Genomic DNA, 15,352 nt, shown 5'->3' with positions numbered 1-15,352 from the left:
AAGCCATAGAGATGAAGATCGCGATTGATGTCAAGCCAGGATGGAAGCCCAAAGACGTGACTGATGAGGAAATAGGAGACTTTGTGAAGGCCAGCATTCATGCACCAGAAGGAACAAAGTTCCTTCATCCCAAGAAACATAGAAATGATGTGGGAAGATGGGTTAACTGCAGCCCGAATGGACAGTGTCAACTGATGACGTGGAACAAAGACAAACACTTAAAAACAGCAGGAAGCTTGAAAGCAGTAATAAAGATATGGACCCCAAAGAGACATTTCTTCAGACCATCATGTATAGACCCAGAAGATGAAGAAAGAATGGACTCAAGCAATGAAGCAAAAGAGAAACTGGGAGAGCTGAAGAAAGAGGTGAAAGTGGTCGATGAATCGCCCAGAGGGGGGAGTGCAGAGGCGGTCCCAGGTACAGCCCACACTCCAACCATACGTTTTGAAGTACCAGGAACGTTCACACCAAAATATGTGACGTATGATGAGCAAATGAACCGGCAGAGAGCCGTAATGGGGCTCTGTCCAGTGCCTATCAGAAGAACAGTACCTATTGAAGTACCGATACCAAGGAAACCATGGACAGCAAGGAATCCATTGAGAAGGCCATATCAACAAATAAAATGAAATGAAGATGGTTTGAGTACTTTCCCCGTAAGAAACCCAAAATGTCTTAATGGAAGTCGAATGGTGACGTCACAAGAACCTGGACTGACTCACATATAGAAGATAGGATGACCTGAGCATGATAAAAAGAGATGAAACGCCATGAATAAAGGATATCATGAACCCAAAGTGAAAGGGTGATGTCAAATGTAAGAATGTTAAGCTATGAGCACGATGAAGATAGTCGACCAGTTTACACATGTACATATGCTTAAAACCGCAAGAAAGCTAAGAAAATCATGCAGCTTGCTATGCTGAAAGACAGAGGTTCCAATGTCAGAGGACGGAGAAGCAAACAGGAGAACTGCAAGAGGGTCTGCAAAGCAGGGAAGGCTTCCCTGAGGCACGAATATCGCTGCAGCCATACGCCACAGGTCGGGCACACCAACAAACACCAGTGAATCTGCCCAAGAGCATTGGAAGCACTGGGGTGTGCCATCAGACTTACAAACAAATGGGAACTTGCTTTAAATATCAATCAAGTGACATAGAATAACTGAATTTACACAAGTCTCCATATATGAGATGTTGATATGGAGAAAGCTGGAGTAAATGTTGTTGTGATCAGATGAACTATAATGAATCAATTGAAAGGCAAGACCTGTATAAATCTTCATATATGAAAAGTCAATATAGGGAAGATTGGAACAAGTATCCACAAGTGCTAACAATGAAGATACCAATCAAAACTTGAACAGGTCTCCATATAAGGGATGCCGACATGGGGGAAGTTGGAACACGTGATATCTGGAGCTAATCAAGTATAAACAGTGAAGGAATACAACTGTTATACTTAAAGAGAAAGAGAACTGAAAGATTGTTAGAAGACTTGGTGAATGAAGTGCATCAGGTAGTGAGCCTTCGGGGAAAGATTACTGGCAGGACAGTATACCAGGGAAACTACCAGGCCCAGCGGGTATTCCTGGCAGGGCAGTACACCAGGAAATCCATCTAGAGTTTGTAAAGAGAAAAGGCATTTTGGAATGGGTTTCCGGCAGGAGAGTATACTAGGAGACCATCTATATAAGTTGTTTGAAAGGAAAGGACATTGTAAAAAGGGTTCCTGGCAAGAGAATATTCCAGGAGACCGTCTTTAATAAAGTGCTGAGTAGAAGAGACACCTTTTGCCATTCTTATAAAAATCACCACTACTTGGAAAATATACCCTTTGTCATTCATAAGAAGGTGTTGTGATATGATATGACAGTTTATTTATAACGTGCATAATACCCAGAAGTTTATAAGCGCGGACCCGGGGATCGAACCTGGGTTGCTCTGTGTCGTCTTGCATCCAAGGCGAGCATGTTGCAGCTGAGCTATCACCCGTAAGTAAGACAGTGTTAAAACATTTCTTAAGTTGCTAAGAGATACTTTGCCATCCTTAAAACACCATTGTTTGGAAAAAGACAATTTTCATCATCCTAAGGAAGTGTTATGCGAAAGAGACATGTCTACCACTCTTAAAGAACTATTGCTTGTACTGAACACTTTCATTATTCCACCTGAAACAGTTCAGGGGAAGGGAATTATCCCCTGGATACAAGACTTGTTTTGTTGTATTTGGTTGTTGCACACTTTTTGCTGAATTTAAAAAGCAGAGACATTTACCTTGCACATTTTGTTGTTCATTTTTAGTGTGAGGATCACGTATGTTTTGGACAAAAGAACCGTTTGTCTACTTTTGACGACAACACTAAGGGCCTCATTACACGGATGGCGGTAAGGATTTACCGGTACCGGTAAAATACCGGTACCGGTAAATCCTTACAGCCTTACTACGAGGTCCCTTTGCGGGTTGGGGGATTTAACGCCTGCTTTTTGCAGCCGTTAAAAACCAACCCGCAAAGGGACCCAGGGAGCTAATTACGGTACCGCAATTTGCAGTACCGTAATTAGCGCCTTCCCCATTCCCATTGAGCCCTATGGGCCAAAAATGGGAATGGGGAATGGCAATGGTGGAAGGGGGAATTACCGCCCCGCCAACCTTGGAATGGGGCGGTAATTCCCCTTTCCGCCAAGGCGGTGCCGGTATTTTACCGGCATGAACCATGGCACTAATAGCGCCATGGTTCTCCGCCATCCGTGTAATGAGGCCCTTAGACTGATCTTTAGTTTTGGCTTCATAGGTAGGGAAACTCATTAGGATAGGGACAGAAAGGCCTTTATCCAAACCCTTTTATTTTAATAAAATGTTTAATGTAGAAAACATTGCAACTTTGTGTCTGTCTCTCATTTCTGACCCCTCACAACTTGACGAATAGTTGTCCTATTCTTTCACGACCGGTATCAGCCCATCGGGACCCTTGTCGGCCAAAATCAATGGGTGCTCACCAAAGCAAGCTCAGTGGCGAGGGCCAGGAGGATAACCTCTTTTAACCCATGTTTTTTCCAAGTTAAGAACAAAACTTGTAAGGATGGGTGGGTCCGTATTCCAACCGGAAGTGATTTTATCAGTGCCCATAGCAACTCTCTCACTTTTTTTAGAATAGTCACTGTGTCTTCTAGGTACGTCCAGTATGTACTATATCCGTCTCTCAAATGTTCCAAATACACTCTTAGTTTGCTGATTTTATTGTACTGTTGGACGTTCTGGAAGGCAAATCCCCATATTCTTTTGGGAGGGATAATGTTGATTTTTTAATCCTCTGCCTTTTGCCCTGCCACATACATTTACTAATCATATAACCCAGATCCTTGAAGAAGCTCTCTGGGAGCATAGTCAGGATCACTGGGAACAAGTTTAAAAAATGGGGAAGACCATTCATTTTAACTGAGGTCATCCTCCCATACCAAGAGAGAATGAGAGTGTCCATCTCCTTAAGTCGTTCTTCAGCATCTCCAGGAGGGGGTTTTAATTAAGGTCTCATACATTTCCCAACATCCTGGGGACATAAATCCCCAGGTAAGTGATCGCTGTTTCCTCTGCCCGCATCCCTAGCAACTTAATATTTTTCCCTAGAGTAGGCCCCTGCTGTTTTATCGGCATGACACTTGATTTGGTAACAATGATCTTTAGACCTGAGAATGTACCAAAAGTGGTGATCTGTGAAAATAATTGCGGGAGGGAATTCTGAATTTCACCCAAGTATCCCAGGACAACGTCTGCATAGAGGGATAGTTTACATTCCACTTCACTGCATGCTATGTCTTTTAGTGTTCGCCCTGAACACTATCAACAGAGGTTCCATGGTCAGGGCATACAGCAATGGTGGCAGGGGACAGCCCTGTCTTGTACCTCTACATAGTTCAAATGGATCTGTTAATCTTCATTTTACCTGGACCCTAGCTGTAGGGGATAGTATAGTACGGCTATCCATTTACAAAAGTTCAGCTCTAAACCAAATTTCTCTAACACCTTACTCATGGACTGCCACTCAACTCTATCAAATACCTTCTGTAGTGAGAGCAGGGCAGTGTCCAGGTCCTGCTCCTATGCAAGGTGTAATAGATCTATAATTTTTCTGATGCTATCCAATCCTTGTCGCTCCTTTATAAACCCTACATGATCTCTGTGACTTAAGATGGGGAGAACCCTATCAAGGCGATTTCCCAGTAGTTTAGCCAGAATTGTGAAATCAGTATTAAGGAAGGAGATGGGTCTATAAGAAGAGCAGAGTTTAGGATCTTTCCCTTCTTTGTGTATTACAACTATGATTGCTCGCAGCCTGGATTCCGGTAGGTTTCTCCCTTCTAAGACTGTGTTATAAACTCTAGTCAAGAACGAGGCCAATGCAAACTGGTACATTTTATAGAAACAGACTGAGAATTCATCCTCCACTGGGGTGGTACCCGCTTTCATGTTTTATATGGACCGGATGACTTCTTCCTCTGAAATAGGGGCTCCTATAGTGTCCGAAGTCTCAGTTGTTATGCTTGGCAATGACAAATCATCAAGGAACTGTGTTATATGGGATTTGTCTCCCTCATATTCTGCTTTATATAATGCTTCATAATATTTTTGAAACTCGTTCCCAATGCTTTCAGTGTCATACACCTCCCTGGTATTAGCTGGATGCATTGCTAAAACCATTTTAGATTTTCCTTTTTCCGTTGACTTCCAGGCCGGTATCTTATCAGCTCTTTACCCTTTTTCGTAGTATTTCTGTTTTTAAAAAAGCAATTTCTGCTCTGTATTATATCAGTAATGCCTTCAGTTGGGATTTGTCGAGTCTGATGTTTTTAGAAATCGTGGTAGAGATATAATGTTTACTCGTTCCACCTGGTAGAAGAGCCTCTATTTTGTCCCTCATCCCCCTTTCTTCCCTCTGTCGCTTTTGATTGTTTTGTGCATTTATCCTGATAAGTTTCCCCCTATTGTTGCTTTAAAGCCCTCCAACACCACCGCCCCATTGCCATTGAATTCAAAGTATTCATTGATGTAAGTCAGCAGTCCATACGCTACCTCTTCATCTTTTCAGAGGAAGCTGTTGAAAATCCACCCCCGTCCTTATATGCTGCCCTATTCCCAATTTTTATTATAACAAGATCATGGTCTGATCATTGGATTGGCTCCAGCACTGTTTCCTTACCATGTTCTCTCAACCCATTCTCCACCCAAGTCCATTCTCGGAAATTAATTGTGAACCGTCGAGTAAAAAGTGAACAGCGGGTCACCACTATCTGTCAATACAGAAGCAGTTCATACTAACTCTCTTTGAGGTGCACTTAACCCATGCCTGCGTGAATCATGTGATCTCTAATGTGCAACTGTATGGTGAGGAACTGTGTGGGAACACCCCCTATATGATGCCAGGACATTCATCAAAATCAGCCCGAGTGAGCAGTATTCAAGCTCAACCAAGTGCATGCTGAGTGCAATTCAAAAAGTGACCCTGCAGTAGCAAAGCTCCACTACTACTGAATGGATCCTACATTGTGCAGTTTAATGCTTCATGATGTGATATTCCTGCGGGGATTACCAGCTTGATCAATGTCTCAAACGTGGTGAACTGTCACTGTTATATTCTACATCCACCAGTACGGACTGAGGCAGTGCAATTTGACTGGCCTGAGGTGAAGCTGAAGTTTCCACAAGTAACACTGAGACTGGCAGATCTCCTGAATGTGGAAACACACAGCACTAGCGCCACAGTGACTTTCGCAGAAGTATCAAACCGAGCACTGAAGTTGGCCAAAGACCTACTGCAATAATACCTGAATGGCCAAAGGAAATTCATGCCCTGGTGCAAAGCTCCACTCCAACAAATGGGAGCTTCTTCCTGTGCTCCATCTACTGGCTGAAGAATGCAGTTGCTTCCTTCAATCCGTTGAGATAGTTTTTGGACTTCTTTGGAATCTTAGGCACGGGGATCACACCTGTGCTCTACATCGTTGTAGCTGGGTTCATCCTGATCCTGTTTGTCACTTTTGTTTCATCGTGTCAAGTAGCTGTGAACTTGTCCTTGCACCATAACTGTATACTGAATAACATAAGAAAACTGTTTGGAACTGTTGGTGTGGCTAACATCTACTCATTCCTGGTTCATCAGCGATCATCAGCGGCTGAAGGTTGTCTGCTGACCAGTACCTGCTGCAGCTGGCTCACCTCAAGAAGAAATGTTTATGTTTTAACATTTAGTAATTGGTGAATTTTCTAAGTGAACACATTTCAGCAAATAAGAATTCTGCAATGTTTTACATGCTCTTTTGTCTCTTCACTCTTATTCCCATGATTCATGTGAAGCCTCCACTGCCTGATCTATGCCTCATGGTTGTTGGGCTGCGATCTGGGTCGCATATCAGTCCTTCTACACTATGCGATGAAAACCTCCTTGCTATATTGCACAGCACAATGTAAACACTTTTATTTTTAGTGAAATGCAAGCCGCGAGATTTGCTTTTCCATGTTGCAATGAAGTACATTAGATTTTTGTTCTCAAAGTCCCTGCTGTGAGCCAATGACCTTGACCTTGGAACAGCACCTTCTCGCTGCGTAAACAATGTCTGTTAACTGCTATGGAGGCCCTTTCAGGGAAGGAAGCCAATGTACTAGCAAAACAAAAAACATAGATAGTGAACACTGCAAACTGCAAAATGCAGGCCTCTGTAGTCCTATTATGAAGTATCAGAGTAAAGACTAGAGTCAACGGCCACCCGTTTCATAGATCACAGGAGGTGCACCTGCACTGCAGTGAGGATAGCTTACATATATGCTAGTCCAAGGATCACAAGAGGGAAAACTGTGTCGTAAAACAAAGTTTAATCGGTGACTCAACAATTAAAAATTAGGCAAATTTCCTAAACAACATAAATATTATAGAAATACAAAGGAAACCAAGTGAAAAAATGATGGGTTAGTAACAACCAAGTGCAATTTCATGTACTGCTTTATCGATAGCGGCACGTAATCATTGTCGACACATTTATTGGGTGTTTCTGGTTCGGATAAATAATGGAAGACCACAGGTGCTGCGATGATGATGCAAGGTTTCTGTGGGTGCCGAACTGTCGTCAGGACTCAGGTAGTAGTATACAGGTGGACAATTGGTGTAGGGGCTTGGTGGACCAGAAAAAATTCAGGTGGCATCTTGAATGTAAAGGGTGATTTCTGCTGTCACTAGTACAAGCAAGCAGTTGGAATTAGATACGGCCGAGGCTGGTATCTGGCATCAAGAGGTGTTGTCTTAATTAGATGACAATGGAATTGGCATGGTTGCTCAGATAATATATTGAATTCCGGCAGGTCAATAGGTCCATGCTCCCGGGGGTGTATTGTGGGAAAATTCAAGCGAGGGCCTTCAGGATATCAGATTCATAATTGACCAAAGACCGCTCTTTGGTCCTCAATGACATCAAACCAGCTAGTAAAGTCACCTGACACAATCCGGCTGATTTCAACATTCTCGCACGTATAGCCTGAAAGACATTTACATATGTGCATAGTGGCAAATTCAGGGTATTAAAGTTCTGTGGGATCCAATATGGTTGCCAATGTATACAATAGCTTAAGAAGCAAAGTCCAAAGTTGAGCAGAACACATGGAAATCATTTTACCTACTTTGCATGCTCATTTGAATATATTGATATTTTATATTCATTGTCTAGTCATTCAATTTCTTGTGGCATGCAAGATTTACATATCAAACTCACTCTGAAGCACCAAGAGGGAAAAGGGGCAGTCTGGATACGTAGATAGGGGGCCAGAAAAGCAATTAGCTCTGCAGTAAAGGAGAGTTTTCAAAGCTCTTCTGAGTTTGTGCTGGCCGAGTTCCAGTCTCAGTTTTTGGGGAATGATATTCCATAGGTCTTTATAGATGTGTCTGTGTATTTTCTATAGATGATGGAGGAACACAGCCCACAATCTGCGCGCTGAAAACAAGCTCCTGAATCTAGTAATATGACCCCGCAGATTAGCTAATGCACTAAACAACAAACCGTGCAGAGCTGCTTTAACAGGTTACTAGAGGCACTAGGTAGCCAGTGGAGGACACCGAGAGACACTGGGGGTCATTCAGAGTGGGGCGGTAAGGGTTTACAGGCACCGATAAGGATGCTGGTTCCGGTAAACCCTTACCGCCCTATTCCGAGGTCCCTTAGCAGGTCCCAGCAGGAACGGCTGGTCTGACCAGCCGTTCTCTGCGGGTCCCCTTAAGGGACCTTCGAGCTCATAACGGGCCCGCAATTTGCGGGCCCGTTATTAGCGCCTTCCCCATTCTCAGGGGAATGGTTTACTGAATGGGGACTTACCAGGTCCTCCAAGGTCGGAATGACCCGGTAAGTCCCCATTCAGCCAGACCGGACCTGGACCCGGACCCGGGTTTGGAGGCAGCCATGGCGCTAATAGCGCCATGGCTGCCTCCAAACTTGTAATGACCCCCACTGTCTAATGTACTTGCCTTCTTTGTGCCACCAGGCAGGCAGAGATATTTGGAATACACTGTGGGCTAGCTAGCATATGTGATAGCGGTTTAGGATATTAACCATTTCATTTCAGCACCCTGACGCCATACCAATGACAGATTGTCACTTTGCAAATGACATGTAACATTGACACGAACAAAGTAGCTTTGTGGTGGCCATTACTTTAACAACTCACACTAAATACAATACGGGTATACAATAAAGAGTATTTTCAGTTATAAAAGCAATCAGTGGAAATAACAGTGATACAAGACAATAGAGGCAGATATGGATATATGGTGAAACCCACATACATCCCTTCTCCCCTAGATCAGGATGTCCGCGGCTCAGCCCCAAGTTCCACTTCTCCACATCATTTCTGCATTCATAAAACTCACATACTTCTTTCTTTATTTCTCAGTTTTATCGAGGGCACAAGTAACCTTGCTGGCATAGTGCAGGGCTACACTTTGCAAAACAGCACAATCTACCACAACTGACTACTAGGGAAAAATAGTTTCAACAACTGTTAAAAACATTCCTAAGACTCTAGGAACATTTGGTGTTGACCATACAGAGGTAACTGCACAGTGTCTTAGTCATGCCTCCATTTCATTTCTGATTGCATAATTTAACATTGCAGGTCCGTTTTTCCGGAAATGGTCAGTAGGAAATATATATCATGAATTAAATAAAAAGTGAAGGTTCTAGTCTATGGATACGTCATCCATGTGGGCCAGCACTGGCCTTTTTTTATCATTATTTTAACAGAAGCACTATGCTTTCACAGGTATACAAATCATGTTCTTACTTGTTTAGACACCTTAGCCCAGGTTTTCTTCAGCCTGTAGATAGCACTTCTGTTTAAGGCAGATGTGATTTCCAGGACCCCATTGTAGTTGTGCATACAGCGACAAATATCTGCTACCACAACCCATTTCTCCACAGAAGTGGCACGGCACAAGACTTCATCGTGGCCCAGTATTTGCGAGGCAACAAGATTACTCATCTGCGCAAAAGAGAAACACAGGGGAGAAAAAGTGAAGAGACTGGAAGGGATGAAAGGCACACAGAAGTGGTTAAAATGTTCTTGTTCGAGAAAACCAGCATGTGGTAACCTTGTTAGTTGTGCAAAGTATTTCGCTGGGTAGTCTCCATGCCAGAGGAGAAATCAACCACACCATGGTCAACACTCATGGAAGCTCACCTGGCATGGTCAATGTATGGAATAGAATTCCATAAAATAGTAATATTTAGACATCCACTGCAGGTGGAAGACTTACCCAGACATGTTTTCACCTGCAAGGACCTATTTTGGCCTGCCACTGTGTGCACTGTGTGAAAGGAATTGGAGGCTTGTCGGAGACACAAGAATTCTGGCCACTGCCCCAATCACCTGAAAAGCACTGTCCATTGCATGGGCGGGCAAAAGTCCCAGCTACTCACTGAGCACCTCACCTGAGAGGACTGAGATAGTGCTGAGCCTGCCAACCTATATACTAAAGAAGTAGAAATGCGTGTCTGGGGTCTTCATATCTCAAATAGTTGTTATTTAATCACAGGTTCGTGCCTCCCTTAAGACTTAGATTATGGTAATGAGTGGCACCTCAAGACAACCCGCTTTCCTCATCTGCCAATTCCCAGGTGCTTTGTGGCACACAGGATACAAAATATATATTAGAGAAATAGAAAGAGAGGTTGGCAGAGAGAAAGAAAGACAGGGTCTGACAGTGGCAATGTGAAAAAGTGAAATGGAACCCGTCTGCAAGTGGCCAATGGCATGTGTGCTGGGGGAGCTCTAGGTTGTTTTGCCTTAGAGCACCTTTTTAATTTGTTTCTAGGTCTTCTAATGCTTTGTGATGACTGCCATGCATTTTTCATGCCTCACTGTGTCATGTTGTGATCTGCTATATATGACACCTCTGCTCTCCTCACTAACAGGGATGTCAATTGACCAAAATGCCAGAAGTAGCGGAAGTGACATCACACATCCAATCACATCACAGGAAGTGATGTCATATATCCTTTCACCCTGGTGACATCACATGAAATTACATTTAACCCTTATGTCATGACCTGAAGTGACTGACATTTCAGAAAATACCAAATAATGTCATGTCATAGCCCACTAGTAAACCTGATAATAGTAGTGCTATATTTCATTTTAAAAAGTCCTGGTGTGAACAGGAGAGGGTGATTGTAGATATCCTGATAAATATTTTTAACTGCACAATTGATTAAACAGCATTATGTGTCATCATTGGATTGCTCAGTGAGTGAGTGAAAAGCTCATCTTTGACAAGTGCCAGCCTTCACTTTACATGTTTATATTTCAGCAGGACTGAGCCCTTCCTTCATCTTTTTAAGATTAATACACTAAATACTATTACATTTCGTACTAATAACACCTATTTTTACAGCCCTTACAAGCAGGAGATATCAGCAGTCAGTCATGAAGTGATATACATACAAATATGATAGAATACTAACTATTTTACATGGATATGGGAAGATCTCGGCCACAGTAACTTCAAAACTGAGTGTTCTTGCATAAAATGATTGGCCTGAGAAAAATAAAACAAACAAGTTGACTAAAGAAGTAGCTCACCTGGAGCATCCGCTTTGTCTAGCTTTCACCGACAAACACGACACTTCAGCCTTGCCGTACGAATATGGCACATAAGAGAAATCCAAACTTCACAGCGTGATCTCCCAAAAATTAAGCAGGTTCTAAGAACCCACTTTAGGATTGTTTTCACACTGCCACTGGCGGTTGGTGAATCTTTTAATTGGTGGGGCATAAATATTTGCCACAAATTTGCAAGAGCAACCGAGCGTAGAGAGGGAGCCTAAGCCAATAAAGTCTGGTTTTTAATGATAGTTTAAAATTGTGCAATACAGAATAATGTCTGTGAAAAGTTGGTTGAAAAGCCAGACAGTTTGCAATCCATTTTCTAGGGTAATTCCTGAAACGAATCTCATATTTGCAAGTCACCAACAGTGCACAGGAGCATTTCCCAGTGCATGTTTATGATGTCTTTCCCCACAATATATGCCATCATAAACATATGTTCACACTGCCTGTGCACATACATTTCCATGCTGACTTCACCTATACATGACAGTATTTCCGAAACACGTGTCAGCAAGATCTAACAAATCAGCAATTAATAAATTCAGATTGAAGTTAATTTCTCTATGCTAATGATTATTAACTAATGTTTGTGGCAAATTACTTGTAGGATAAGTGCAAAAACGGGAAAGTATTTTGAATTTATTGCATGTAAAGAGATTTAGGGGTTACATCTCCACTTTTCACTGGTCTGCAGCTTTCTCCCCAGCTATATATGACCTAATATCAATTAGTAACCTAAGGGCTCCCGCTGTCCAGTTTGCCCCGTTATATTTCTCAAACAGTATCTTAATTTTTATTTTATTGATTTTATTCGGATTTGTAGAGCGCGCAACAGCCCGGGGGCATATTCACACAGCACATACTCGCCCCTTCAAATATATATTCACACATTCAAACAGCATTTATTTGCTTATTCAAACACACATTTACGCATTCAAACAGCACATACTCGCCCCTTCAAATATATATTCACACATTCAAACAGCATTTTCACTGGACATACTTGCTCATTCGCAGATGCATACATAAATACATACAACATACACATACAAAATGACATTTTAATTTCAGTCAGCTACAGTCCGGATGCTGCTTCTGAGGTCCTCTCTGCTCCGGCACACAAGAACAGAAACCAGGAAGCACAGAGCGCTTCTTGCTTTCTGCAGTTGCACTCGGGAGCCCTGCCTCTGCACTCCTTCAACAGAGGTTGCAGTGGCAGGAAGGGAGTGGTCAGGGGCAGTAGCTGTGACCCTAGCGACCCCCAAATAACGTCCGTGCTCACTAACAGCTCACCTCAACAACACACTCAAATTCTACATCCCATCAGACAATGCACATACCAACTAAGCCACCCGCATAGGACAATTGAACACCCCTTCCAACAGACATCAAACATCAGAACACTACACCTCTTCACCAAGCTTACATATCACAAAACAAGTGAATGCATCCTATCCTCACAGGCACACGAGGCTCCCATTTGGATACAAATGCCTTTAAGCTCTGGACACAGAATACCTAGAAACAGACCCGATACCAGGGGGGACTTTCAGTCTGCACGCATCAACACAACCACAATGTTATCTTGCATTTTTCCCTGTTGCCCCACTAACCTCACCCACCCTCTCCCTTTGAGATAATCCGGAGTGCCTGGAGACCATGCACATATCAGCCAATCAAAACATAAATCCCAATAACATAACATAATGGAAGCTCTGCATACTATAGTGGAAGGTTCAACCATATAAACTTAGAAACTTCTTTTACGGTGGAGAAGAAAAACTGCACAATGGTAGTGATAGGTGTGAATTATGTGAAAACCATAGAGATTCAATGTATATGTCCACTTTTTAATTTATGGAATAAGTTTCAGTGATAAAATGCATCCTGGTGTGGCTCTCAAAGGTGAAATTATATACTCAATGTTCCCATTTTATCTCCAGCACTTCCATGAATATCCATAGCATTTGCTCCACTTTAATGGAAGTTATGGATTGAATTGGTGTTGCTTCGCACAAGAATCTCCGTTGAGAATGGTTTAAGTGGAGTACAGTGTTCTTCAAGACAATAATTCCTCTTAGATGCTTCATTTTCAGATCGGGGCAGAAGGCAAATTGAATATTTGCAGATGATCTAGAAGTGATACTATGAAAATCTCTAAATGTAAGAAATATGCATACAAGGCAGTCAGTTTTTCATCAATTGTTAAACAAAACATATCTCTAGTGTCAATGTTCACAGTATTTCCGGCGAGTTCTGTTGACGTGGTTGCAGGTTGGACCGAACGCTAGGTTGCCAATGTTGTTCCGATCTGCTTGGCAAAGGTGGTCTTTGCATGTGCTATACATGGCGCGTATACAGATACATAGATCATGAATACATGAGGATCCTATTTGCCACTGCTGTATAGATGGGTCTCCTCAAGCATGAGTGATTTGAGAAGAACATTTTTTAAAACCGTCAGAGTAGCAAAATGACTAGTAAGTGTTTGTCACCATTAGAAGTGTTGTAAAAGCCACTTCGATCATGCAGGCAAAAATCTTATGAAACCTCCTTTTCCATCTAATAATACATTTGACAGTGCATCTCTGTCCCAGTTATGAGCTCATCTAGGCTTCCAGGGCATTGCCATTTTCTGGAGTGCTCCCTTTCTGGCTTGCTGTTCATTATCCGTGTCATGGAATGGAATTGTATCAGTGGACACTCCCATTCCAGCTGGGTTCCCTCAAGGGTCTATCCTTGGTAACCTCCTCTTTACTCTCTGCACCTTGTAACTAGGTAAGCGCATATCCTCCTTCAAGTTCTCATACCATCCCTTCACTAACGACAACCAGATCTTTTTTCGCCTCTTTCTCTCCAAATCTCTTCTCCTAAGATCAACAACTTCCTGACAGGCATAGGTCACTGCTCTCTCATGCTGAACACATCAAACACTAAAAGCATGTATCTCCCGGCTTCTCATCTTATCATCTCCTTTCTTATCTAACCTTTCCTTGTGACACCTTCACTGCCTCCCCCATGGCTCACCACTTGGGGATCCTCTTTGACACAACCTTAATCATGAGCATTTCCTCACCTCCAGCAGTACTGCTTAATCTACTGAATATCTGCAGAATGTGCACCCATCTGGCCATCCTTTCTGATAAGACACTTATATCCATTCTTGTCCTCAACTGCCTGGACTACTTATTCAACCCTTTGGACATGGCCACCGACTGTGTGCGCATCCTCTTCTCCCCCATATCTTCTCCCATGTCCAGCCACAGACTCCAGAGAGGGTGACTCCCTTTGTGCCAATGCTACCTTTAAAATGTCGCCTTCTTGTCCATAAATCCATGACTGAAATGGTACCCCCCCCCACTCCTTGCTTCTCTGGCTTCATCTCGCGACACGCCTCACATTGCATGCACTCTGATCTGCAGCTATCTTCAACTTCTGTACCTTGCCCACTTGCGCTACCTCACATTTACATTCCTTTTCCATACGTTTTCCCGCACCACTGTAAATTCTTTATCAGTGGAAATCAAATCCATTCTAACAGTAGCTGGCTTCAAGCTGGTACTAAAAAGCACATCCTTTCCCGTGGAAGGTGCAACCCCTTCTACCTGACTGCCGCCTCCTTATCCTACAAGTCCCTCTTTCATGAAACTCTAATGTACTGCCTGCTGTATTGCAAATAAAACTGAATAAAGTGTATGTTTTTCATGCCAACACTCACCCCATGCAAATAAGGTCTTGTCTGTATTGCTCCCTTTCTGTACCACCACTCATATCTACAACCAGTTTGATGCTCATTCATACTTCACTCTGTGAGGAACTCTCCCCTCGGATTGCCCCGATGCCCATCATTACTTGGTACAGAGTTTTTGGGCAAAAAGTCCTATCTTTCTAATAAATAAACACAAATAAAATGCCTATTCATAACTATTGTGTAAGTAGGAGGGTGTCTCCACTTCTGGCAGATTCCTATTGGTCAGAAAAGGGACTTGAAATCACACCAATCAGGATTTTGAAATGTCCTCTCAAATTATAACATGTGTTCGTTCCAGTCCCCTGACAACAGGGCAAGCTAACACTACTTTCTGGTTTCTGCCTTTGTTGGACTAAAGACTGATTCCTGGCGGGTTATAGTGGACTAGCTGTGGTTTCAGATTGCATACAGTAAAATAAGGGACCCACTGCAAGGAATCCACAACAGAAACCCACT

At 42.8% G+C, this 15,352-nt stretch overlaps 1 protein-coding gene across 3 annotated transcripts in view; it reads right to left on the bottom strand.

Annotated features, from left to right (window-relative positions):
* Positions 1 to 15,352, bottom strand: part of RASGRF2 (Ras protein specific guanine nucleotide releasing factor 2) — a 2,380,666-nt gene that overhangs the window by 202,885 nt on the left and 2,162,429 nt on the right. For all 3 annotated transcript variants that reach the window (XM_069627555.1, XM_069627554.1, XM_069627556.1), the window contains exon 23: positions 9,322 to 9,519. In XM_069627555.1, the coding sequence (XP_069483656.1) occupies positions 9,322 to 9,519 (198 nt within the window). The remainder of the gene's footprint in view (positions 1 to 9,321; positions 9,520 to 15,352) is intronic.

Source organism: Ambystoma mexicanum, chromosome 6p (assembly GCF_040938575.1).
Source record: "Ambystoma mexicanum isolate Mex_15411 chromosome 6p, UKY_AmexF1_1, whole genome shotgun sequence".
NCBI lineage: Eukaryota > Metazoa > Chordata > Amphibia > Caudata > Ambystomatidae > Ambystoma > Ambystoma mexicanum.
This window is presented reverse-complemented; position numbering and strand designations above follow the sequence as displayed.